The 27,933-nt window shown below is 35.1% G+C and overlaps 2 protein-coding genes and 3 non-coding genes across 6 annotated transcripts; all 5 read right to left on the minus strand.

Annotated features, from left to right (window-relative positions):
* Window positions 1-418: 418 nt before the first annotated feature.
* On the minus strand, window positions 419-19,106 carry LOC122055930 (zinc finger CCCH domain-containing protein 13-like). The gene is made up of 11 exons (XM_042617623.1): window positions 18,783-19,106; window positions 8,053-8,190; window positions 7,841-7,874; window positions 6,170-6,311; window positions 6,045-6,101; window positions 3,438-3,535; window positions 3,258-3,329; window positions 2,880-2,998; window positions 1,969-2,162; window positions 1,239-1,442; window positions 419-746 (listed from the first exon to the last, which is right to left on the minus strand). The coding sequence occupies exons 1-11, from the start codon at window positions 18,907-18,909 to the stop codon at window positions 660-662; spliced, it is 1,272 nt and encodes a 423-aa protein (XP_042473557.1). The 5' UTR covers window positions 18,910-19,106; the 3' UTR covers window positions 419-659.
* Window positions 19,107-19,324: 218 nt separating this feature from the next.
* Window positions 19,325-27,844, minus strand: LOC122055931 (quinone oxidoreductase PIG3-like). 2 transcript variants are annotated; one of them, XM_042617625.1, is made up of 6 exons: window positions 27,545-27,844; window positions 22,565-22,744; window positions 21,132-21,213; window positions 20,689-20,796; window positions 20,457-20,615; window positions 19,325-19,690 (listed from the first exon to the last, which is right to left on the minus strand). In XM_042617625.1, the coding sequence occupies exons 1-6, from the start codon at window positions 27,794-27,796 to the stop codon at window positions 19,494-19,496; spliced, it is 978 nt and encodes a 325-aa protein (XP_042473559.1). In that variant the 5' UTR covers window positions 27,797-27,844; the 3' UTR covers window positions 19,325-19,493. The 2 variants fall into 2 exon arrangements, with proteins under 2 accessions (XP_042473559.1, XP_042473558.1); XM_042617624.1 differs by lacking the exon at window positions 27,545-27,844 and adding an exon at window positions 23,111-23,433.
* LOC121968973 lies at window positions 23,600-23,683 on the minus strand. Its single transcript, XR_006108474.1, has one exon. It is a non-coding gene; the product is annotated as a small nucleolar RNA snoR114 (small nucleolar RNA).
* Window positions 23,694-23,780, minus strand: TRNAM-CAU. Its single transcript is given in 2 exon segments — window positions 23,694-23,729; window positions 23,743-23,780. It is a non-coding gene; the product is annotated as a tRNA-Met (tRNA).
* On the minus strand, window positions 23,865-23,948 carry LOC121968977. Its single transcript, XR_006108478.1, has one exon. It is a non-coding gene; the product is annotated as a small nucleolar RNA snoR114 (small nucleolar RNA).
* Window positions 27,845-27,933: the final 89 nt, after the last annotated feature.

Raw genomic sequence — 27,933 nt, forward strand, 5'->3', positions numbered from 1 at the left:
GATTTTAAAAACTAACAACTTCATCAAGAGGATAAAAGAAAGAAAAAAAATGGTAAAATACTTCACATGGTTTAAGTAGTGGCAAGAAAATTTTCAAATCCTTGTCTTAAGCCATCATGAAAGTTAAGCGTAGCAATTCCTAGACAAACAAGCAAGTTCTACAGGTGGCATGGAAGTTAAAATCCGTCATGCTGAACAACGCAAATTTCAGATATAAATTATCTATAATTTTATTTTGGAGATGCACTTTGGTCGAATTTTAATTATTGGCAACCAAATTTGAGTATAATTGGAGGATGATTCCCAGTAATCGATTATTAGAACAATATTTAACAACTTAGACAACTAAAGTCCCCCAAACGAACTAAAGCTTGTATTAAAAAGACGTGACTAGAATAGTTCAGATCAAGAAGTCATCTGCTTTGTTAAATCTTGCTTGAAATGCAAAACAGTTACTGTTATAATTTCATAAATATCGGACATTATGACATATCAGGAGGGAACAAAAAAATACAACATTCAACACTACTACACAAGTCGGAGGATAACATATTACTTCAGTTGCTAAACTACTTCAGAAGCTCAAAAAAAAAAAAGGTAATGAGACAGAGTTGCAAGGCAGCATACAGCTTCATCGCCAACCGAGCATATCATACCTGCTAGATATCCAGCTCACTATTGATGTCTATGTCCAACATTTCCGAATCCACCTTTTCGACATCGACTTCCTCATCATCACCCTCGTACTGGATGAGGATAATGTGTATCAGAACTAGAACGTTTAAAGATATATGACTTGAGACTGGATACTTGGATGGATAACTAGTAGGGAAAAACCAAATGGCACTAAAAAAATGCATGTCCCGTGACATTTCCCTGCCTTTCCCTTCCTATCTTTCCTACCAGGTATATCAAGCCTCAGCATTATGTCAAGAGGGAAGAGGATTAAATTTCATGTCCAAGTAAAATGTAAAAAGGAAACCTTTCTGCAGGTCACAGGTCACTGGTATCATTAAATTTTAAGAGAGCTCCCCGTGAAATTTTCAAAAATGAAATTGTGTACCATATAAAGGCCTATAAGGTGAAGTTTGTGACAAACTTCATCCATCGATTTAACCAATGAAATAGAATCATCATCAAGCCAAATTTGCCCAATTATTTGAGATTGTGAAAGGAGAGAGTTATGTAAAGCCAACATTACAAATGTCTAAACCTACAAGGATAGATTGCGACGTCACCTGCTTGTATGCATTTTGATCCGTCGGTGGTGGAGGTGTGTGAGTAGTCTTGGTTGAATGCTTTGCATCATCACTCTCATTGATTGCAGTAGTTTCTGCAGCTTCAGATTTCTCATCAAACTCATTGGCTTCTAACAGTTCATCTACAGCATGAGCAGCCATACCAGTCAAAGGCAAGGTATGACGCACTTCGGAACCCTTACCCTGTTAGTTATAAGTGTTGCCTTAGCATACTTAATTGAATAAAAGATAAATTTGCAAGGACATTTAGAAAACTAAAAAAAAATATTTAAAAAAAAATCCCAGAGAACAGGAAAAAAAACAGCCTTCAATTTTGTTTACACTTGTACCTCTGAAAATATACGTTCAAAACAATTAAGATAATAAGGGTAAGTTTGGTTTGCACATTTTCCATTTTCATTTTCTGGAAAACGCGCGTTTTTTAGAAAATAAAAAATGACTTTTAGACATTTTCTATTTTTTTAGAAAATACTATCTAATTTTTTAGAAAACATACAGAAAATGCAAACCAAACACCATTTTTCAGAAACGTGCATTTTTCAAAAAATGAAAATGGAAAACGCACCCTAAATTTTTTACTCCTAGTCATATTGTCAAACTTAACCATTTATATGTTAGGAAATTAAATTCATATATTGATGTCATTGTGCCAGGCCAAATAAACAGTTTAAATGCAAGTAAAAAGGACCCATGAACAGCTCCATCTGACCTTGTCCAAATATAGAATGCTAGAAGCATTTCTTCCATGTTTGTGATTGTAATCTTCTACTGATGACTTGTTTCTTTTTTGGATTGCTTTCATCATCTCAATTTTTTTTATGGTAGTTTCTGGCAGGGGTGCAGGTCCTTCAGACCTTTGTAATTTCTCAGGTCTGAAAGTCATCTCCCGCTTCCTTGAATTACCTGCAACAAGAAAATGATAACACCATGAGAATAGAAATATGGTGTGTATTGAATGGAGTATAGAACTTTATCTGGAGGTTGCATACTGCAGTCTAGAATAAACACGCAGCACAACATAATTTGTTCTAGACTGTAAAATTAAATCTCAATATAGAAACGCTCAAATGAGAGTTAATCAATTAGGAACAACTACATATTGTAAAAAGTATGGTTCAAAATCGCAATTGTGAATGGATACAGCCTAGGCACAGAATAGTATTAGTACCAGTGCAGCAGCTTCAAGTGACAAATCAAGTTTTTCACCTAATACACCCAACACAAATTAGTTATTAACTGTGAACAACACAACCCCAGTAAGTATGGAACGGAACAATGCAAACAAATTCATTGTGATGATACTGTCAGTGCCAAAATTTAACATTCAATAGGGTACTGGGGTCGCCCCACACAGCAGCAGGATGTTAATAGAACTTTAGATTGCTCAAAATTACTTCCATGAAGGTGAGGAAGACAAGATATCTAAATTAACCAAAAACAAACAACAAATAAAATTTACAATGGGCAGAACAATTTAGGCAGTTCAAAACTTCTTACGCCATAATCTATCATCAAATTACCATGTTCTACTTCTTTGCTAGTTAGCTGGATATTTAAATGGTCTCTTCATGACAAATAAAACATTATTTAAAAGACAATTGTTCGCTGCACTTATTTTACCATTAACATTAGGCTCCCCATCACTAATAATATTAACACTTGGATCATCTTCATAAGCATTCAGTTTTATGGTGTCTGAAAAAAGTTGATCTCCAATCTTTTGCAGACGAGTCTGTGACCTGCAAGTAGATAAAAGTTTCAGCATCACATTCCAATACTCAAGTTTTAGGTGTCAGATTCAAAGAATATATAAAGCAAAGCAACCAGCCAAGTGCTAGACCCTCTAATCACTGAAGGGCTATAATCTGGCAGTTGAACGCTAAAAAATCTAGGAATACAGTTTGAAGACATAATATCATATATCCCAATGAAACACATCTTTCAAATGAAAACAGGTAGAAGTGAAGGGAATTTTATTGTTCTAAAAATTATACTTGCCGTTTTAGCTCCTCTTGTGCTTTTATGTAACGCCCATGAGCTTTGATGAACCTTTTTATTTTCGAAGAGATCCTGCATCTCGTTAAAAAAAAGGGGGGCATAAATAAAGATATATATACTTCAAAATTACAAAATGAAAATAAAATATGATTAAACACCAGGATTAGGAATATTTACAACCTTTTGCAATCATCTTGTTCTTTATGAAGTTGTGATTCAAGATCCTCTATTAGAGTAGAAAGGTTGTGTGTTTCATTTATTTTCTCATCCAACAAGCCCTGTGGAGAAAGTCAAGAACAAGAGTCGATCACCTTCATAAATACATAAATGGCGAGGTAGGAAATTTGCATATGGAAAGAGTAGAGATAAATTGGATTATTGAAGGATATTATGAGAAACAAACTAGAAAGCTCATAGTAGAAAGATAGTGGGAAAGGCAAATCTTGACATTAAGGGTTCAGATGTGTTCATATTTGTTACCTTTGAAGAAACTACTATCATACTTACTTTTGAAGAAACTACTATAATACACACTTCATCTTGGACTCTGATGTTATAGGGAATCCCTTTCTATCGTGGAGGAAGACCACAATGCACATGGTGCTCATTTACCATAATGGAATTTGGTGGGCCCACTATCATTATGGACAGCGAAGATGAACCACAACACCGCTGTTATATGATACCCACTATTTGAGTGTGATGCGTTGCAAGCTTTGGGTGCCCCTTCTAAAATGAACTACTTGTTTTGAATTGCATAAATCAATTGATACATTATTATACGTGTGTATAGATAGATAGATACATACATATACATGTACACACATATATTATACACACACACATACACACATATATATCCAACTATTAGGGTTCATCCAAGAGGTAATCTAATTTCCTAAAGAACCAAGCCAAGTGTAGAGACAGTATAGTATAAGAGTATGTCCTTATCTGTATGTGAGCTCACTCAGATGAAACACCAAATTCAAGTGAATGAAAATGGTCACTTTTTATGAGACCCCATGTAAAAAAATTATTAGATGGCAACCATGGGAATTCTATGATGAATGACCTAAGGACTTGAATTAAGGATATGTTCAAATTGTCAAATATACTTATCTTGATAGGATAGATTCCCCATAGCAATCCACATCAAAGAATTGAGTTATTCTGTGGAGTAAATAATTTCCTAAAGAGTAAGAAGAAGGTCATCATAGCAAGTCAAGTGTTGGAACAAAGTATTAAGTTATCAGGCATCCAGTCTATCCACATGTGAGATCATTTAGATCAAACTAATGACTAAATTACCCATAAAGCCAATGAAATTGTCTAGTAAACTCATACTGCCATGCACATAATTTCTAATTCAGTTCAAATACTAAACCCGAAACAAAGGCTAATTGCCATTTTCTCAGTAGTCCAATGAAACTGTTACATCATTTGTCATCTCCACTAATTGTGGAAAACTAAATCTCAGGCGATCCTAAAATCAAATATATTTATAACGTGCTAAGTTTCCGCAATTTCTATGAACCAACTAGAAGGAAAGTGTTCAAAAGAAAATTGTAAATGTTGAGGACCCGATCCTAAATAATAGAATACAAAGTAGCAATACAATATTATATATATGAAATAAATAGAGACTACCAAGGGTATTAGGAGTTGAATAATTTCCCATTAACCTTTAGAAATTTCTTGGATCTAAGCAAGCTAAACCAATTCAACAATTTTGATTCGCTATGAAATTTAAACCAAAAAATATAACTGAACCAATTGTTCTTTAAGATCATATTGATCTTCAATAACCCAAAGTCCCAAACATAACCCAACCTAACCAAGGACTAAGGGTGGGCATGATTTGGTTTTTGGTTGGTTTATTGGTTAGCAAAAACAAATGTATCCATTGAAAAATCCTAAAAAATGGATGATATTTACCTTTCCTAAAAAGTGAAAAATGAATGAGTTTCCTTTTAATGAATATGAAATGAAGGGAAATGAACTGAATGTTTTATTTATCAAGTTTTGTTCTTATAAATTAATGGCCTTGTTTAATGGACTCAAAGGAGTTTCTTTAGTTATAGAAAGTATGTTTGTCAGTAGGTAGTTATTTGTGTAAAGACTTGTCAAGGTTTCCAGTATTCTAAAGTGTTCTTGAATTCTAGCATATGCTTTTATTATCTATTGTTGAATTATCCTTCTTGAAACCCATGTTTTCTTACTTCTCATTCTCCTCCCCCTCTTTCCTTTCTCTTCTTTTCACTCTTTCCTCTTTTCTTTCTTGTATCTTCTCTACTCAATTCTGCACTAATCTCAATGAATTTTAATGCATATGAAAAATGAATTACAAAGCACAAACTTGAGCAAAAATGACAACCTTTTAGCAACAATGAAACATTGATGGTTAACCATCCTAGTCATAATTATATATATAGTTTATAAATAAAGAAAAATAGACATTAGCTACTTCCATTGAAACAGAAGTAATAGAAACACCAGAACTACAACCCAAAAGATTTCAACTATAAAATTCCTAAGAAAAAAACACGAGCTATACAAATAGGAACAATACAAAGTGAATTCAGCATATATAATCAAGTGGCAGTAGCTACAAAATAAAATATCACCACAGTGCAATTAATATGGCTGATGATGCACATAGCAAAGAGCTAATAGCAAAGTAACAACTAAAGCATAAAAAGAAAAAAGTGATATATCCATCAACTCGTGAGACGGCTCATATAAAAGAACAAACAACATGGTAAATTCAAAGATAAACCTAAAATTTACCTCAAGTTGGTATTTGTGATCATCAAGCATCTCAATATCCAACTGAAGTTGCTTAAACTGCATGAAGGTCAATGAGGAAAAAAAGTAGCAATATCCTAAAAGTAAAGCTTAACAACAAATTAAACCTGCTCTTCAAGATCATCTTTCTCATTATAGGATGGATCCTTGCCACTCTTTTTCCTCACTTCTGAATCATCAGAAGCTTTAAAGCTTTCAGACTGATCACTTCCTCCATCTGTACGCTGCTTCTTTCTATGCCTTCTGTCACTGTGAATTTGATTGCCACCATCATATAATGAACACTTGACATGATATATAAGTATATTAATCAATGCTAATTAGATCATTAAAAAATAAATCTAAATGGGTTTATCAATGTTGCACTAGTAAGAACCATGTGCCTCAGCTGGCAATTGCATGGGACTTGACATAGTTCAAGAATAAATTTGTGTCTCAGATATGATTAGCACTATGAAGAAGAGAAAATCGTCAAATAGCAAAGTGTATTGTTTCTTAAATAAAAGACAAACACAATGGAAGGCGGTCTCTTTTATGGGCCTGAGATACTCTGGTTTCATTCCCACAACCTCAAAACATGTCACTTAAACTTTCATGATGACGCTAATGCAGCACGAAGTGTTTCAGACTAGGGTGCAGTGCAAGGCGACAACAATTTCCGTGAGATGCTTTAGATGGGAGAGATCGGCTTCAGCATGAAAGATCTGGTAGTGGACAGAGGCTTTCATGCAACAGAGACTGAGTGGGACAGAGGGGAATTGCATGCAAGAGGGGAGATCACAGTCCCACCGAGAGAAATTAGGTGGGTGAAAGAGAGGCCCCGTGAGAGAAATTAGGTGAGAGAGAGGAATTGCACACAAAAGGGGAGCCAGCATGGAAGGGAGGTTCAGAGGCAGCAAAGATCCAGCGGCCAAATTTGAGAGTGGAGTAGTGTCATGATCACACAAGGTAAGAAAAGATAAAGTGGAGTGGCACAAGTATGAGGCATAGCAAAAGAAGAAAAATATATATCCACTCTAAAAATCAACATTTTTCATTGATTTAATCAACACAACTAGAATAGATCATCCGAAGTATGAACTTGGTTTAGCTATATAATTTAGTTGTTATAAGTCCAAATCAATCTTGGTTTGGAGTCACATGATCAAAATCTTTGCACCTATCTAATGAAGTCTCCCAAAGCTTAATTAGCCCTCACTAGATCCCAATCCTATAAGTCCATACCTAGTAAGCGGTTCAACTTAATTGATCGTCCAAAATTTAAAATGTATCACAATGAGCAATTAAAGATGATAAAAATTACATATCCAACATCTTTCTCCAACTAAAGAAATTTAGTTCACAAATTTAATTACATAAAAGGAATAGCATATATGTATGAGTAAAATTAATTCATGTTATCATTAATAATTAAATTAAATTAAATAAATACTGAAGCCTTAGCGGCACAATATAATATAATCTGGTCATAGACTCAATCTCCAATACGGTTTGATATTTTAAACTTTGGATATTTATGAGAAACAATACAAAATTAAGATTATTTTTAAATGGGTCCATCTTTATTGCATTAATCTATCAAATCAACAATGTTTGTACACAATATATGTCTTCATGACTTGAGTAATAGAATCTATGGAGTATTAAAGCATGAACACCTTGTTATGCTGCAAATTAGTTTCCTCATAAAATTATAGGAGACACAAGAATTAAAAGTAAAGTTTCAAAGTTAATAAAAAAGGTTTAGCACTATGTAAATATTTTTAAAGGAGCCTTACCTTCTCCTAATGGGTGACCTTGAAAGACTAGAGCCTACAAGTAGAATCATAAAATCATCAGAGTGGCACATAAAAACAACCTTATAACTAGCAAACCAAGAACAGAAAGCTATCAGGCAGTTTTACACGCATGTAGATTAGTAGCACAAAGTGACGGAATAGGTTTTTCAAGAAGAAACTAGAAATACAAAGAAACTCAGGATAATGCTAACCTCTGTCATGGGAGATTGGCTTTCGATAGCGAAAAGGATGTTGAACCCTTGCAACTCTGCTAGGAGAGACCCTTCTATGAGGTGAATACCTTCTATCAAGTTTATCTCTTAAGTCTGCACTTCGAAAATCACGTCGACCTGCAAATGAGGCAAGAAAATTTCAAGAAAGAGAAGTGCAATTCCTTTTTGATACTAAGATTGTCCAGGATTGGAGGACCCAAATAATCTTATCAAGCTTACCATCAGCATGAGAAACATGATAAATTCAATAATGACTAATACCGGCTTCTCAACAATTCCAAGGGAACACGGAATAAACAAAGTAGATCATTAAGATAATAAATCAATATCCATGCAAGGAACTTAGATCACTGAGAGAATCCTTTGACTATACAATAAATAGTTGATGGAAAACTTGTAATAGACCTCTTCTGGAGCAAAAGAAAACATAAGCAACAGATACTGAGAGAATTTCCACTGATGAACCATTGGCATAAGAAATAAAGCGCCTTCAATCAGGTAATTGTGCTGATCTGGCTAAGAATCTCCCAACATAATCTTGAGGCAAATCCCTTCTATAATTGTTTAGAAAGGCCCGTGAAACAAAGACCCAAAACATGAAACTCAATCCAGAGAGCATGAAATCAACCGAATGTTTCATATATTACTTGCTGAACCTGTCAATAAAGTAGAGTCTAGAACCAGCATATATCAATAAGTACACAACAACCCTAGTATTTATAATCCTTTTCCTTCATTTGGTCATTATTAATACCAGAACAATCAAAACTACCATCCACCTGTGAGGCTAAGAACAGGACATGAGCCAATTTCTGGAGATACCAAAAAGCTGTCTGATAGTTGATAATCTCAACCTTTATATTATCAAAAGAGGCCAGACATATGGAAGAAACATTCTCTAATAATTTCACCTGAAAATATTTTGGAAAATAAAAAAACAAGAACAGAGTTTCATCTGCAGACAGTTGTACCAAGTTTCATTATTCTCCAAGTACTAGTAGTGATCCAACAAATGTGACTTCAATATATATAGAACCAAAGGCAGAAAATTGAAGTAGCAAATAAAGAATAAACTTAAATATCCTAGCAAAGGATTTCTCAAAACAAAAGCACTGGATATTGTGAAGCAGCATAAACGTGTGACATTTATGATCAGCAGACTTGTACTTGCGGCTGTGCACTTATATTCCCTATGCATATATCGATTAGAATTGCATATGTAAAATGTTTGAGAAAAAAACATTTAACAAATGCAAGAGAATCTAAATTTCTCTAAACTAGAAAAAAGAAAATACCATTGAACAATGCAAAAATTCGTGTATACAATAGAAGAATAAATATATTAGTAAAGAAGTGTGGAGAACTACAATTCTATGTCTCAATAAGTTCTGTTAAACAGAATAATTAAGAGTGAAAAAAAAGTCATAAAGATTAAAATTTCTAACCGGTAACTCAAAGGGTTGAGTTTCTAATCCCACTAAATTCATTTGCTAGATTCTTTTTATGTCGATAGGCAAATTTAAGTAGGTATCAAAAGTATAAACCAAGAACAAATCAGTCAAATGACATGACAGGTGGAATCTGGCTCCATTCTTAAAACACTAGAATTGACATTCAAACTCTTAGACATTCATTTCTCTCATGGCCAGAAATTATTTCTCTTCAAACTCACATGTCCTACCAAGACAGAATTCAGAACAAAGCAACTAAAAATTATTTTTAACCAGTATCAAACTCTATAAAATATTTGGATGGTCTCATAACCACTCAAGAAATCATGAAAAGACTAATCTTCCATAAGAACATAAGAATGCATAATAGCACAACAGATGGTCAACCATTATGAGAAATTAGTGAAATTCAGTGTTTTGAAACTCCATTATTCCTCAAAGACTGGATACTAAATTATCATTTATAATATTAGAGTATAGAGCATAACGCCTAAAAATAAACTCCAAATGGGCAGAGCTGAAGAATCTCCTTTTGAAGTGTGTAAACATGACAAACACTTAAAAAAAGTGTAATCGGTGATAGAGTTTGTGAAAGGAACCTGCATCCTATCTCATAGGAACGAAAGCAAAAGGCGATATGATGACTTCAAGGCGACCATTCTCCAATAAACAAAATAATTTGATTAATTAATTTTAATTTTATTGCTTGCCTAAGAAGGGTACATAATAATTTCTAATAATAATAGATATATTAACCTACTACTCTAAATTACTAACCTAAATGATAATATTTTGAAGGGGTGATTTGAATATGTCTATTTGGGATCATATCATTCCACCATCTTTCAAAATTCCCTTGTCATCAAGGATGATCTTTTTTCCTTTTTTTTTTAGATGACTTGCATAAAATATCTTCTTATCGCTGACCAGTCGAGATTTCCTTTTGATAAGGTTATGATAGACAAGTTATAGTTCTTTCTTATGTCCGAGTGAATATACCTAAAATTCTTTTGATGAAGTGGTGTGTTGTGTCGAGTCTTCGTTGAGAAGTTATAAGAATGCTAATACTTTCTTTTGTAAGAGTGTTTTTGCATTGAGTCTTCCTTCACTTTGCCTTGCTTCCCATCTTCATTGAGTTATAACATAATAATATTCTAAACCATCCCTTATTTTAAATGATCTCTAGCAATTTGTGGTTGTTGCCAAACCTATGTGGATTTGATGCGCTGGTTGAAGGGGATATCGCCTTGGAGAAGGTATTATTCTTTGGTTCTCTTAAATGATCGAAGTAGAGATTGTTATAGATGATTGAAGATCACAAAAAGCCTTTAATGTAGTATGTCACAGAGTTAATTTTAGCACCAGTCACCTATGTGCGACACTTATAAAACTTATACCCACAATTATCTTCACGAAATTGCTAAATCTAACTTGCTAGAGACGCACACAAAATAAACCAAGAGAAATTGAGAGGCTTGAGAGATTAGTAACTGAAGATTGCTTACTATTCTTGAGGATATTTTTGAAGATAGAGGGGAAGAAAGATATTTATAACCATTTTCCTTCCAAATAGACAGTTGAGATAAAATTAATTTAATGGTGTATTATGAGCCTAGAAGGCTCCTAACAAATGTCTAGAATGATCTCAAATAAGAATTTAAAAGAAAGATAACCGGCCAAGAGTGTGGGTCAAAGGGGAGGACCAAGAAGCCCTCTTGGACTTGAAATTGGGGTTGTGACACTCTTCCCCACCTAAGCTCACGACATCCTTGATATGTTCTCTTCCCTATATAGCCACTTAATATGCTCAATGACTTGTCACAATGCATCCTCTTGTTCACAACTCACCTTAGTATCTAGTAGATTCTTCCACTCAAACACGTATTCAAAATAGTTAAGAACTCCTCTCCTTTGGATGATCTTGTCCACAAAAATGTACTCATCTTTATTGAAGGAATTGACAATGAAGGTTAATGCACAATTGGACTCGTTTCTACTTAGGTCATCCTTGTCTTCATGGTAAGGCTTGAGAATGCTCACATGGAAGAGATAATATCTTGAGCTTTGGCGGAAGTTGGACATGGTAAGATAACTTACCACACATTTGATGAAAGAGAAGGGACTTTCATATCTTCTTACTAGCCACTTGTGCACTTCCTGTAAGGACTTAAATTGCTTGGATAAGAGTTTTCACAAGTATCACATAGTTATTTAAGGTTGGAAGCGCCCAAAAAGAACATAGGTGGCGCTAGGCTCAAAGTAAGGCGCTTTGAGTATAAATTTTTACAATTGAAACATACATAGGAAATTTCTGTCAAAATATTTCACTAATAAAATTCAAATATTCCACAAATTATTACACAATAATGTAAATATAAAATTCACTAACATTCAAATTCACAAACTATTTCACTGATTTTCTTGCTGATTTTCAAAATACATCATCAAAGTGGTGTTGATTTCAAATGCCACAGTGGTGTTGATTTTTGAAAATTGACACCACAGTGAAATAGTTTGTGAATTTGAATGTTAGTAAATTTTATATTTACATTATTATTTAGGAGAGAGGAAGTTGATGGTAATTTTTTAGGGGAGAGGAAGAGTCACGCAGATAGAAAATAGTGAAATAAGTTTGCAGGGGACTAAGGGAGGCTGATGTTTATTTTCTAGTGGAGAGGAAGAATCACGCATGAAAAATATGTCGCATGCAAAAGTTAATGCAACCCGATTAACTTAAAGGATAATTAAAGGTATGGGTTGAGCTTTAAAAAAAATAATAAAACTTCAATAAGACGAGGAAAATCACTCCTTAAGCACGTCTTATCCTCTCAAAAGGCGCGCACTTCATTCAAAGACTGCACCTAGGTTGCCTAGGCGCAAATGGCGCACCTGGCTACGCCTAGGCCCAACCAAGCGTGTGTTTTTCACAACTATATCACCTTCCTCAAACTCTACATGTCACCCCTTTATATCTACCTATTTCTTCATTTTCTTAGCAGTTTTGTCCACATAAATCATCGAAATATCAGCAGCTCGCTCATGCCACTCCTTGGCTAGCATATGGGTTGTTGGGCATTAGGTGTCATAGGTTGTTGTCGAATCATGGTTTCAAATGGGTTTTTACTTGTAGCCTCGCTCTATTGTAAGTTATAGGAGAATTGGGCTACATCTAGCAACTTTGCCCAATCTCGCTAATGAGCACTCACATAGTGCCTTAAGTAAAGCTTAAATAGCCTATTGATGCACTCAGTTTATCCATTGCTTTAGAAATGTAAACTTGTAGAGAGCTTATGAACCATATTCATCAACAAATCTCTTATCAAACTTATAAATAAACAAAGAAACTCTCAAACAAACAAACAAGCTTGTAATATTAAGCTATCTAACTAATTAAACAAGTTTAAAAAAGAAAAAGTTTCAAACAATGAATCAAACTCAAATTAAGAGTTTGATAACAACTAACGAACCAAGCCCAGCCCAAGCCTAAGCTCAAAAAAAAAACAAGAAAGCAAGCTTAAACAACCATTTCAACAATTTGGTCCATTTTAGGCTTGGCTTGGTTTGGCTTAGATACCTTATAAAGCAAACTTAAATGACACAAAGCTTAGTTCATCTTGGCTCAATAACACCACTGCATCTACACAAAATCTTACAAGTAGATAGATGCACTATTGATCCTCAAAGCATCATCCTATATGCCCTTGAAATCAAAAACCATCTCAAGGTTATATAAGAAACTATCAACCTCCTTGGCATCGCGGGCACCCTTGAAGGGGGCTATTGTTAGAGTTGGAATAGAGCTAAGGTTGTTGACACTTGCACACCTCGAGCTAGTCCCATATGTGTGCTCATGACCATCCTCATGTGTATATGCTTCTACTTCTGCCCATAAATCCCGCAACTATTCCTTAACGAATGCCCTAAGTCTACCAAACTCCCGAGTGATGCATTACAGCTCCACATGGTAGCATTCTTGCAATCAAGGATTGACTTTCTTAGTGGAAACACCTAACTCACCACACTCTATCTCTACCCCGTCTAGAAAGTTAGTGAGATCCCCAAAATGAACTTTACCTCAGATATATCTTCCTACAAGCTATCAACATTAATCACCTCTATGGTGGATTGCACGTTAAAGATAGCTTGCTCCAAGGTAGCAATCCATGCTTCAATAGGATCTACCTCAGTTGTCTTAGCCTTGCCACGCCTACCCTATGTGCACCGCTCTTCTAGTACACGAGATTGATTTTCTAAGACCTTAACATATGACATAATTGCTCTTAAGCACACTACTTAGATGAGAACTTAGCTATGATACCAACTATGATCCTATCATGGGCTTAATTTTAGCACCATTCACCCACAAGACATGTAGACAACTTATATCTGCAAAATTGCTAAGTGAGCTTAACTCGCTAGAGACCCACACAAGATAAAATAAAAGATATTGAGAGGACTAGAAAGATTAGTAAACAAAGAGTGTTTACTATTCTTAAGGATAATTTTCAAGTAAAGGAAAGGAAGCATTTATAGACATCCTCTCCCAAATAAACGATTGGGATCAAATTAATTCAATAGTGTACATTACAGCTCTAGAAGGCACTAAAATATGTAGATATTTCGATGATGAGAAGATTTTAGAAAAATATCTAAAATAATCTCAAGGAAAAAACCTAGAAGAAAGACCATGGGCCAAGAGAGTAAGCCAAAGAGGTAGATGTTAAGTGGATTGAAATCGGATGGTTTATGATAAGTGGCTTCAAACGTAGATGTTACAATGATTGTGATAGATGAATTATTCTACTATTATCACGGTTTAGATCCTTATGTGGATTGTCTGTACAGTTATTTTATTCTTCATTCTTTTGCTCTCCTTCCATTAGTATTTTTTCCAACCACGAGTTTAATATAGCTTTTATGGATTAAGAATTTTCAACTTTGCTAGTTCTCCATTCATTTTCAAACATCTTTTTTTTCTTGCACACTGCAGAGGATAACAGCTTTTACAATGCAAGGATGACAAATCTTAACCTCTTTTGTTTCTTCAGTAGAAATGTTCAACATTTTTCACTATGGCCGACCATGAGTTTAATTAAGTTGAAGAAAGTGATTATGGTACTTCGCTATCACTTTAATTTATAGAATTTTGGATAGTTTTTCATCTACACGCTCATAATCTTGAGGGATGAAATGGGTGAGAAGACCATCTACAAACTCCTTGTATGATGCAGATCCATGACATGACACGAATAATTGATATCAATGGAGAGTTTCACCATCTAGCATGAAATGTAGGAGAAAAAATCTCGAAATGCATCTAGTCGAATTCAGTAGGATCTCTACTTCTCCAGTTGGCGAATTCATCTTCCATCTTAGAGAATCTTCAATTTGTTACCATATGAAATCTTCCTATCATGTGTTAGAATTGACCAACATATTTTTTTAGGTTGGAAGGGGAGCCTTGGCGCAACGGTAAAGTTGTTGCTTTGTGACCAAAAGGTCACGAGTTCGAATCCTGAAAACAGCTCTTGCAAAAAACATGGTAAGGCTACGTACAATGGATCCTTCCCCGAGACCCCACATAGCAGGAGCTTCGTGCACAGAGTTGCCCATATATTTTTTATTCTTCTAATAGAAATAAAAAATAATAAAATTGTAAAGGAAGCTTTTTAAAATAAAATAGATATAGACTTGAGTTGTAAATAACTCTGATACTATCAATGCATATACCTGGTATCGTAGGAGGATGATAAGATTGTGCTAAGCAAGATAGCGATGATGATGGTAGAGGGATTATAATGTAAAGATATGTCAGTGGTGAGAAACCTAATTCTGATACCAAGTTGATAGGACTTTATATTCTTTCTCTTAAGAAATAACAAACAAGAATCAAGCTTTATCCCACTAGATGAAGTCAGCTATATGAATCCTTTTACGCCATTGAACTCTATCTCCTACTATATCATCATCTATACTTAAATAAATTTTATTTTATTTTATTTTATTTTATTGTTGCTAACCAAGTCTTTTTTGATCTTCCTCTTCTCGTTTGATATATGTGTTTATCATAGTTTCACATCGTCTAACCCTATACCATCTTAAACGTGTCTCTCGAAGTTTTCCCTCAATTGATACAACTTCGATTTTCTATCTAATGCTTTCATTTCTTATTTTGTCCATCCTCGTATGTCTACACATCCACCTTAATATCCTCATCTCTACAACTCTCATTTTCTTCTCATGTGCTTGAATCATAGCCCAACATTTAGCTTCATATAACATAGCAAGTTTAACTACGGTTGTGTAGAACCCTTTAAGTTTTAGAGATACTTTACGGTCACATGAAACACCCGACGCTCTCCTTCATTTCAACCATCCTGCTTGTATTTTATGTAAGACATCTCTCTCAATCCCTCCATCATTTTGCAAAAATGATCCTAAATATTTAAAGTTCTCGATTCCGGACAACTCATCATCTCCTATCTTAACAATTGCCTCATTACGTCTAATATTGCTAAAGTTAAATTCCATATATTTTGTCTTTATTCTACTAAGCCTAAAATATTTCCATTTTAGTGTTTTTGGCTAAGATTCTAGTTTAGCATTTATTACTTCAGTGTTTCATCTTCCAAAATAATATTAACTGCAAACAACATGCATCACGGTACTGTGTCTTGAATACATGTAGCGAGTTCGTCTATAATTAGTATAAAAAGATAGGGACTTAAAACTGATTCTTGATATAACCCTATCTTTATTAGAAATACTTCAGTTATTACACATAAAGTCTTTACTCTGGTCGTTCCATCCTCGTACATATCCTTAATTAGTTCAATATATGTTACGCTAACATCTCTCTTTTCTAGAATTCTCCATATAATTTATCTTGGGACTCTATAAGTCAATGAATACCATGTGCAGATCTTGTTTTTGCTCCCGATATTTTTCAATTAGTTGTCTAAGAAAATGTATAGCTTTTATTGTCAACCTTCCAAGTATGAACCCAAATTAATTTTCGGTCACTCTCCATCATTAATCTTTTTTCTATTACTTTTTTCCTAAAGTTCCATAGTATGTTTCATTAGTTTAATACCCCTATAGTTTGTGTAATTTTATAGGTCTCCTTTATTCTTATATAAGAGAACTAGAGTACTTACCCTACATTGATCAGACATTTTTTTCATTTTCAATATTATATTCAATAATTTTGTAAGTCATTTAATACCTTGTTTCCCTAGGCACTTCCATACCTCTATCGGAAGATCATCTAGTCGACTTTTCGTGCATCCCATTTAAAACTTGTTCTACTTCTGAAGTTTAAATTCTATGATAAAAATTTAAATTTTTATACTCATTTGATCTACTTAAATTACCTAAGTTAGGTCCCTAAACCTTCATTAAAAAGTTGATAAAAATACTTCTTCCACAACTCTTTTATTTCTCCATCGTTTACTAGTGCTCTATTACATTCATCTTTAATACATTTTATTTAAATAAAAATTTTTGTCTTACTTTCTCTCACATTAGCTAGTTTATAAATGTCTCTTTACCCTACCTTTGTATCCAATTTTTTATATAATCGTTAAAAGTTTCATTTTTTGCTTTATTCACTACTTTCCTATCTTCTTTCTTGGCTATTGTATATTTTTTAAAATTTTCCTTGTTTTTACAAATATATAATTTCTTATAAGTTGTTTGTTTTTTCTTCACTTTCTTTTGTTGGTTCTCATTCCACCACCAAGATTCCTTATTTGGTAGTGCATGTCCCTTTAACTCACCGAGTATACTCTTAGCTACTATTTTCAACTTTGATACCATCTTATCACATGTCATATTGGAGTCACCATATATTTCACCTACTACTTATATTTCTACCTTCTCCTTGAAAATATTTTATTTCCCATCCTTTAATTTACACCACTTAATTTTAGGAATCGTATATATTTTCTTTCTATTAATATTATGTTTGAGGCATATATTTAACACTACTAACCTATGTTGGGTAATTAAGCTTTCTCCAAGAATGACCTTGCAATTTTTACAAATCTTTCAATTCTTCTTCCTAACCATAAGAAAATCAATTTGCAATTTATTATTCTCACTTTTGAACGTGACTAACTGTTCTTCTCTTTTTCTTAAAAAAATGGATTAGCTAATATAAGGTCATATGCTATCGTAAAATCTAATATAATTTTTTCTTCTTCATTTCTCGTTCCAAACACATAACCCTCGTGTACTCTCTCATATTTCTCATGTTTCACTCTGGCATGTTCATTTAGATCACCTCCTATTAAAATTATTTTATTTGGCAGAATATTTTATAATATTTTATCTAAGTCGTCTCGAAACTTTGATTTGGTAGTTTCATCTAATTCTACTTGCGATGCATATACGTTAATTATGTTCATAGTTTCTTTTGTCACTATTATCTTAAAGGTTATAATTTGATTCTTCTCTCTAACTACTCCTACAACTTCATCATTTAACGAACTATATACAATAATACCCACTCCATTTCTTACTGTACTCTTTCCTATGTATCATAACTTAAAACCTGAGTTCTCTATCATCTTTACCTTCTCGCCTACCCATTTTGTTTCTTGTACACACAAAATACTAATTATTCTCCTAATCATCATATATACTACCTCCATTGATTCCATGTTTCAAATTTTAGACTATTAGTTTTACTATCATATTTGTTCTTATCCAACCTATGGTGTGCCTAACACTACATCCAAGTTCTCATGCAGATATGACGGTCCTTGCCAATACGTTACAGTCAAACCCTACAATGCAAACTCTTGCATCTATGGCACCACACCTGAGTTATGGAGATGTAGCAGTCCTTGCCATGACGTTACAGTCGAACCCTGTAACACGTTCCTTCTAGGGAATAACTTAGTATTAACACAATAGTTTAATAGATATATTCATTGAATATTTGTTATAATTTTAATGATGACTGACAACTTAACGTAACTCTCCTCTTTTATCCAAGTTTGGGGCCAATCATGACTAGTTGTGGGCGGAGTTTTTTCTCTTAAAAAATATGAAACAAAAAATTGATAAAAGAAAGGGATGAGATGATCAATTAAGGAGGATCAACCTCCAATAATCAAAACAATTTAATTAATTAATTTTATTGCATGTTTTAGGTGTCGACAGACACAATAACCAAAGAAGCTACCTCTCCACCAACTTTAATCAATCGTCAAGAAGGCAGGAAACCGTACGAGTAGACAAGCAAGCGATTACCACTGAAAGATCCGCCGAAGCGACGGAGCTCCGCCTCGCCATGGGCAAAGTTGCAGCTCTGTCGAGGGCACCGACCCCTCTGGAACAGTAGGCAGAGCTTCGTCTTGTAAAGCTTCCTCCCGAACATCGCGACACCGCAGAAAAGAGATGGCACGAAGAAAAGTACAATCGACTGACAAGGAGAAGAAATCGCGCAGGAAGCCGGATCGCCGGAGACGTTCTGATATCGTCACGAATAAAAACCTAAGACAAAAGGCCGAGCCTTGCCTAGGAAACCCTAGTTTCCTTTCCGACACCGTGATATTCAATTTGATTTGTTTATTCTTACTATTAAATACTAATTGATTAGCATACGTGTTCCAAAATTTACGCACCTAGACGTGGTTAAATCATCCATTTGACCACTAATCCACTAATCTCCATTCTAACAAATTTTATATTAATATATATAGTTTATGTTGATTCTAATAGTACAATTCATTCTAAGAACCTATCTAAATTTTTCACATAGATCCGCAAGTAATTTCTTCACATCCACTCTATTATTTTGAATTCAGTTGGCAAGCATCATTCAATCATGATATTAGTGTATTCAACAAGTCTATAATTCCGTTTCATTATATACATCACTTGACGACAGCTTCAACAGATCTACATGATGTATAGATATGCTCCACCAGGCTTCGGGCTGAATCCTCTTATGAGTTATGATCATGGAATGAGAAGTATCTTGCCAATTTGAGCACTGCTCTCCATCATCCTGTGAGCATCAGCAGCTTCAGACAGAGGAAAGGTCTCGCATACAATAGGTTTCACCTTGCCCGCGGCAATGGCTGGCCAGACGTGCTTCTCCACCTCCGCGACTATCTGGGCTTTATTTTCACTGCTTCTATTTCGCAGACCAGCAGCTGTTCAAACAAAAAAATCAGCAAGAACCATCCACGTCAGACAACTAAGAACATAGCCTCTCCCATAAGTTAGTAAAGCAACCATATGTTTGAATTAGAACGAATGATTTTAAGAACATAGAAGACAAAAATATATATATATATATTACAAAATAGTTGAGGTTGCTACTTGGATCCTCCGCCAGAAAATATCACTAGTCAAGCATAGACCTATTACAAATATGAACAGTGAAGACTTGCATCTGATCTGCTACCAACATGTTAACTCCTAGCAGGATTGGGGATCTATGAATGACATTCGAAGGTTGAGCAAAATTTAACAAATTATTCCTGAGCAAGTCCGCCATTAGCTGTAGATATACTTTCTATATGCTTTTCAGAAAATTTACTGACAACAAGGGTAACTAGGGGCAAATTCCTCTAGTACTTGGACTATTTGTCTGTTCCCTCTATCTTGGATCCGGACATTCTGAGTGGACACTCAGCGACTCAATTGATCACGTGTGCAGTTGTTCAAAGTAGTTGTGTTAGACACTTAGATCTACATTCGTGTAGTGGTGTAGTGTGATTTACCTCCTCCTAGGATCCCTGTGGGGCCAGGCCTAGGGGGCCGCTGGGCGGCGGGACCCGCCTTTTGCACAGTGTAGTGGTGTAGTGTAAAATACTCATTTGAGTCCACACAGACAAGTTATATGTGCACGAGTTTCAAAACTTTCTAAGAATCAAGTAGAATAAGAGAATGGACACGAAATGGCAGAGAGGATACATTGAATGGTAAGGCGCTTTGCCAACAGACAAGACAGATTTACTTGTGTCACTGCTCCTCCCATGAAACCAATGATAAAAAGTCTACCATCAATGGCCAAGCTCTCAAGATTTTTCTGCAAGTACGGACCACCAACATTATCCAATATAACGTCTACACCTGCATAACAGATTTTTACTGGTTTTTAGATAGCTGCATTGCAACGCAGCTTTGTGTAGTATCAATGGCATACCCTTTCCTCCAGTTTCTTCCATCACCCTTGCAACAAAATCTTCTGATTTGTAATTGATGTAAACATCAGCGCCAAGATTTTTGCAAGCAGCCAATTTTTCTTCAGTACCTAGAATCCATATGAAGGACATGGAATATTTTCTTAAAATTCAGTAAATAGACAAACCTCTAGACTAAATCCAGCAACCCCATGAATAGAATCAAAGCTTATTCCTTGATATTTCTACGAGATAACCCATTATGCTTCATCTTTATTTTATTTTCTTACTTATCAAAACTGATTAATAATTAGGTGAAATACTATAAAAAAAAATTGTTCCAAGTAAGTATTGTCAAAGGTGGTCAATACATACATGCCACGATGTTTCTTCATGGTTGCCATACGTTCATGCTACAATATGATTTCCTTCATACAAGGTAAATTTTCTCTGTACACTATCATACCTGCCGTGACAAATACTCTAATTCCAAGGTGTTTAGCAATCTGAATAGCAAAGGTACCAATTCCACTAGATCCACCATGAATCTGGAAGTTCAATTGCATATGATGAGTAATAGTGAAATACAAAGATAAACTATCAGTGTAACCTTATCTGTTTATCCTAGTTCATGAGAGTCTACAGTTCGTTTCCAGGATTATGAGGAACTTTATCACAAAGAAGAGCACTCAACTTCTAGTAGTCAAATGAAGCTAACAAAAATTCTGTCATGGTCACAAGAGATTGAAATGATTACAATATTAGAGGGAAAGCCTATGGCTAAAATTTGTTCTCATTGCTAAAAAAATCAAGGTATAACAATTCCAACTTCTAACAGATAGTTCATGAGGTCTTATAATCAAATGTTGATGGAGAAGTTTGTATACAATTTATAAAGCAAGTTCATCGAGACAATGATTCCTTTGATATTTTGGATTTGGTTTTCGCTTACAAATGTGCTTTAAAGATAACAAAATAAACTGATCACCTGCCTCTATGCATGTTTGACAACTATAATGTCACTTATTTTTTAAAAATTTCTCCATGCAGTTGCTACTCAAGCAAACAAAGTGATTTGATTTTGAAATTTCAAATATTTGAAATATTCAATTAACTCTTCTGCAATATGAGGAGAAAAATGAATAACAACCCGACAAGAACACAGATTTAGTAGGTTTTCATAGTTCATAGGTATCAACTACCATTAAGTCTTTGAATGTAGTTCCAAACAAAGGCCATGCAAATCTACTAATCTTTTTCAAACTAAATTTTTTTTTATATTATCTAACTCATTACATTTGGAAAAAAAAAAATCTCAGCTGAATTTGATTTTGGGTCAAAACAAGGTGATTTTATTTTGGGGCAAATAGAATTAAACCTGAGTTGAACCTTAAGACCCCAAATTTAAGTAGGAGAAACAAGAAATTTGATTGGATGCCAAAAAGGAGCATACTTAAGTCTGGTCCCAGAAGGATGCATTAGAGAAAATCCACCTAGTACAAACTAGTATTAGCTGATTTGGCCAAAGTTAAAGACAATACCTAGTGCATTAGCTTAAATTTTCAATTGTTTAATTCTCAAGACATTCTTGTTAGTAGAAGTCAGTATTCTTCTCTTCTCAACATATATCTCACTAATCTAATCAGCAACTGAGGATAGCACCATAAGAGATAACATCTAAACTACACCAAATATCGAGAATCCTACATAGCAACATATGCCAACATATTACCTATTTCCTAAATAATGATCTAACTATCCGTCAATCAAATGCATTTCTTCCAATCAGCTTAGAGAAACAACAAACAACTAAGATTTCATACTTCGTATTGAACCTTCAAGGACACACCTAAAGCTACATATATAAAACAATACAACAAAGAATTGAGAGAGATTTACTAATAAGGTCTCCCCTGATGACAATCGGCTCATCATGAATACAGTTGACCAAACAGTGCATGCAACTTCCGGAAAACTAGCTGCATCTCTCACTGACACTCCTTCTGGGATGGGAAGTAGCTGCCCAGCAGGTACTGCTACCTTCTCCGCATATCCTCCTCCACTTAGGAGGGCACATACCTGCAGGATGGAGCGAACTAGGTCATATGTTATTCACAATTAATGCAGAACCAAATTTTGATCCCAAAATTTTTTTTTAAAAAAAAATGTATGATTAAACAGATTATATCAAAATTTTGATCCCGAAACTGCGAATAAGACAATGTAATGACAATAGACACAGAAAGCACCGAAATTATGATTCAAAATCAAGGTAGATCTCAAGGAGACAAATAACAAAGGGCTTGTTACGCCAGAAACCCAAACTTAGCCAGAAACTGAAAATTGACTACTGACCTAGCATATTAAACGAATTCTTGCAAGAAAATTCAATCAAATAAATGAAGACCAACAGAGCCAGCAATCCACCAGGGAGGGTCAACATACCTGATCACCAACCTTCCAGCGCGTAACGGACTTGCCAACTGCGATGATCTTACCAGAGCATTCGAGGCCTGGGTAAGGGCTTGCGCCTTTGGGCAGCGGGTAAAAGCCCTCCCTCTGGACTGTATCGGAGCGGTTGAGGGCGGAGGCTTCCACCTGGATGAGGACCTCGTTGTCACCAACCGCCGGATCTTCCACCTCCTGCAGCTGAAGAACCTCGGGGCCGCCAGGGTTCGTGATCACCACGGCCTTCATCTCGATCTCGCAGCCAAGAGTGACGCTGTTTGACAAGCCAAAATGGCAGAAGTTCAGTAGAACTGCAGAAGTAGAGTCCTGGACCCACCGAGGACGGCCATTATTTGTATGAAAAGATTACCAAAGATTTTGTTTAAAAAAAACATTTTAGTAAATTAGGTTATAATTGTCTAAATCAAGAAGTAAAGAGCGGCCGAGTGACCCAACATATGTCAAAAAAAATGCGTAAAAAAACCTTGGCTCAGAAGCACTTTTTGTCATCTCAATCAGACGGTTGTGATGAACCCTGACATCACTGAAGTGCAGTAATCCTCATCACCAAGGGAATGTATGGGGTGAGAGAGGCTCGAACTCTCGACCTCAGGATGACTCATCAAAGCTATGAGACCTACGCGCTAGCCAACTGCGCCACCACCCCCGATGGAATGATAGTCTAAATCAACAATTAAAGAGTTGGTCAGTAATACAACATATGTCAATAAAAATGGCCAATTAAAAAAATTGGCTCAGAAGCACTTTTGTCATCTTAATCAGATGGTTGTGATGAACCCTAAACATCACTGAAGTGCAGTAATCCTCATCACCAAGGGCATGCATGGGGTGAGAGTGGCTCGAACTCTCGACCTCAAGATGACTCATCAAGCTATGCGCTAGCCAACTGCGCCACCACCCCCGTTGAAATTATCTAAAATATTTAAATATATATTTTGTTAAATTAAGGCACATATACATTAAATTTTAACCCGTAGTATATAAGACCTTTTATATAATTTTAGATTTAACTTATTTAAATGTTTAATGAGTTAGTGATAGAGCAACTGGGCCGACTGATAGGAATAGAGTAAATTACCTGTCAAATAAAAATATATTTTCTTAATTTTTCAAATTAGTAATATAATTAAATTAAAATATTGAATAACTAATAAAATAAAAGAGATAGAAAATTACTTGGTTACAACTTAAACGGTTATTAACAAATAAAAAATATTAAAAAATCTTCTTTAAAGGTGAAGAAATTTTTTACATTTCGTTGGACGCTCAGAAATACACTAGTAAATTAATACAAGAGTTGTTGAATATTTTCTAGGTCTATGGATCTTTTACAGAGCCGGTCCTGATTATTGAAATGTCTTGGGCGAAATTATTAATTATGCCCTAATTTTATCCTTTCATCAACTTAAATAATAATTATTGTAATCTATAAAATCTTATTTCTAAAAATAGAATAAGGAAACTTTTTAGTTGTACAAAGATTTTTTATCTTTCACTTAGAATTCTTAACAAAAAAAAAATACTGACAATAGAGAAATTTTTAATTCAAGAATGCAAAAAGATAAGTATAGTAATTTAACATAAAATTCTGATACCAAATTGAAAAATAATAAAGAAGTGTAGCCTAATTAATTTACCTCCATAATTTTTATTTTCAACATCAGCATAGGAATCTAGAAGAACAAAGAAAACACCAAAAAAACCTATCACAAATATATTCACTTTGAATTTGAGTATCTTAAACAATATATTCAATAGAGTAGTTAAGAATTAAATCTTTTTATCCTAAATAAGTGAAAATTCGATATAAATGAATTAAATTTTATATATAGAAATCCAAGCAATAACAAAAATTAAAAATGCTATAAATTTTTAAAATTTAAAATGGACTAAGGCATGTGGCAATCAAAAATTTTCCATAAAAAATGACCTACTTGGTTACTCAGTACAGAAAATAAAACAAATTTCAATTTATAAAAACTTAAACATCATAGAAATAGAACAACACTATTTTTTCTCTTTAAATAAAGACAAAAAGTAAAGAAAATATTAGTTCCTCATAATTAACACAAACCTTCTAGCTTATTAGATGTCTCCTTTGTCAATTTCACATCCAAATCTAAAGAATCACTCACATAAACATTGTAAACCTTCTTCTTCGCTTCCTCTTCACTAAATCAAAAGAAAAAATGAAAGTGAATGTAGAGAATATAGTTAAATTGTCATGTTTAGAAAATTGACATTTTTTTTATAATGAAACTACCCACTACCTCACACCAATATAAGCATGTTTAGAAATATTACTCCAATTTATGAATATGAACACTGCTCCTATTTAGAAATTTATGAAATTTTACTCCAATATAAGCATGTTCTAGACTTGCCTATCACTCCATAATATCTTTTATCAATTAGCACTTTTGGAGCATTTTGCAAAGATAAAGCTAAACATGAATATGATGGCTACGAGACAACACTCAAACATCAAGAAACAAATAATACCCATCCTCACATAACCCAAGTTATCAGTCTAATAAGAAAATGATCAATTTTTGCAGAAATAAAACGTGATTAGGCTGATTAAGATCTAAAAATGAATGGAGCATAAATTTCCAGTTTATACCGAAATAAAACATGATTAATAAGAAAATGAAAGGCACTAGGCGAGGGAGGGCAAAGTTTGAAACTAGTTCAAGAACTACAGAAGGCGACAAAGAATATGGAACAGCGGAACAGGCAAATGAGCACAAAGCTAGCATCAATCAATGAGGGGTGAGCCGCTCCTCAAAGTGCAAACAACGATATAGAGGCAGGGAGGGGAGAAGTAACCGAAGGGAGCGCAGGGGGTCTCATTTTTCTGTCCAATGCATTATAAAGAAATTTGAATGAATAAAACACACCTTACACCTTTGAGAAGGAAAACAAAACCTACGGCACCGGCACAGTGGGGAAAACAACAATAGAAGAGAGACCTAGAGACTGCTCGTCTCACCGATGGAGGGTGCCTCTGAGAGAGGCAAATCTGTCCCTTGGCCAGGGAGGATTTCGTTGTTTCGGCGACAAGGGAGGGAAGGTGCGGCGGCGGCGGCGAGGGAGAGAAGGTGCGGCGGCGACGAGGGAGGGTGCGGCGACGGCAAGTCTGCAAGGAAGGGTTTCGACGACGAGGGAAGGTGCGGCGAGGGAGGGTTTCGGCGATGGGTCTTGTTTCGGTGAGGAAGAGAAAAGGGCCAATAAAAAAAAACTTATTATATATATATATATATATATATATATATATATTGGGCCCCTTAAAATTTTGGGCCTTGGGCAGGGGCCCTGGTAGCCCTGACCCAGGGCCGGCTCTGGTCTTTTAATAGGTCTGGAAAATATTATCCGTAGTTTGAAGGTGCCTTAAGGTAGTCTAAGTGTCTTCTTTCAGATAAATTCTATCTTCCAAGGATAAAACTTTATCCACAAACAATGGCTAGGGAATGCGTTTTTCATGGGTTAGAAGGCGTTTTTGCGCTGTTCATTGAAGACGTCTTTCAAGTCATCAAAGGCGCCTTCCGAGTCAAGCCATCGAAGGCGCCTTCCATAAGACAGAAGGCATATCAGCTTCCATAAATTGATCTCTTCTTGTGTGGGTGATGCTCTAGTTATTCGGAGTTGAACTCATTCGAACCCAACTCCAACCTTCTCCTCGAGTAGACTTCCTTCTCGACTTCTCGTCTCTCGGACGCCGCGCACGTCTTTCTCATCCATCGATGTACTTTTCCGTAGCATCTCGTCACTTAGATGCACCAAACCGTCGGCTCCTTTTTTTTGTACCATCTTTCTCGATAGCTACTACGTCTTTTGCTCGACTTCCTGTGTTTCTAAGCTTTTACACATTTAAACACAAAAATCAAATATACAGGATCTAACTTAACTTAGTTAACCATATCAAAATTATCACGAAATACTTATACTATGTTAATTTACTCTTTTAGAAAATATTTTAAATTTTATATTTATCACAGCTTTTTTCAGCTGTATACTTATCCTTCTCATGAAATGACTAAAAAATTATGAAATAACAAATCCATAATTCAAAACCTTAACAAGATTTTGGTGTCGTTTGTTCCCAATTTTTTTTTTAAAAAAAAATGTTTGATTAAATCGATTATATCAAAATTTTGATCCCAAAATTGAGAATAAGACAAGTAATGACGATAGACACCGAAAGCACCGAAATTATGATTCAAAATCAAGGTAGATCAAAAGGAGACAAATAACAAAAGGCTTGTTACGCCAGAAACCCAAACTTAGCCAGAAACTGAAAAATGAAAATTGACTACTGACCTAGCTTATTAAACGAATTCTTGCAAGAAAATTCAATCAAATAAATGAAGACCAACAGAGCCAACAATCCACCAGGGACGGTCAACATACTTGATCACCAACCTTCCAGCGCGTAACGGACTTGCCTACTGCGATGATCTTACCAGAGCATTCGAGGCCTGGGTAAGGGCTTGCACCTTTGGGCAGCGGGTAAAAGCCCTCCCTCTGGACTGTATCGGAGCGGTTGAGGGCGGAGGCTTCCACCTGGATGAGGACCTCGTTGTCACCAACCGCCGGATCGTCCACCTCCTGCACCTGAAGAACCTGGGGGCCGCCAGGGTTCGTGATCACCACGGCCTTCATCTCGATCTCGCAGCCAAAAGCGACGCTGCTTGACAAGACAAAATGGCAGAAGTGCAGTAGAAATGCAGAAGGAGAGTCCTGACCCACCGATGACGACCACTTATTTCTATGAAAAGATTAACAAAGATTTTGTTTTT

The sequence above is a fragment of the Zingiber officinale genome, chromosome 3B, assembly GCF_018446385.1.
Source record: "Zingiber officinale cultivar Zhangliang chromosome 3B, Zo_v1.1, whole genome shotgun sequence".
Lineage (NCBI taxonomy): Eukaryota > Viridiplantae > Streptophyta > Magnoliopsida > Zingiberales > Zingiberaceae > Zingiber > Zingiber officinale.

Coding starts and splice junctions, on each gene's coding strand:
- LOC122055930 (XM_042617623.1), bottom strand. CDS start 18,909: ATGTTCGGGAGGAAGCTTTACAAGACGAAGCTCTGCCTACTGTTCCAG. Junction 6,102..6,169: donor AAGATGATCTTGAAGAGCAG/GTTTAATTTGTT, acceptor ACCTTCATGCAG/TTTAAGCAACTTCAGTTGGA. Junction 2,163..2,879: donor TGGGGAGCCTAATGTTAATG/GTAAAATAAGTG, acceptor TTCTTGTTGCAG/GTAATTCAAGGAAGCGGGAG.
- LOC122055931 (XM_042617625.1), bottom strand. CDS start 27,796: ATGAAGGCCGTGGTGATCACGAACCCTGGCGGCCCCCAGGTTCTTCAG. Junction 21,214..22,564: donor CATCAGGGGAGACCTTATTA/GTAAATCTCTCT, acceptor TTGAACTTCCAG/ATTCATGGTGGATCTAGTGG. Junction 20,616..20,688: donor GGAAGAAACTGGAGGAAAGG/GTATGCCATTGA, acceptor TCTGTTATGCAG/GTGTAGACGTTATATTGGAT.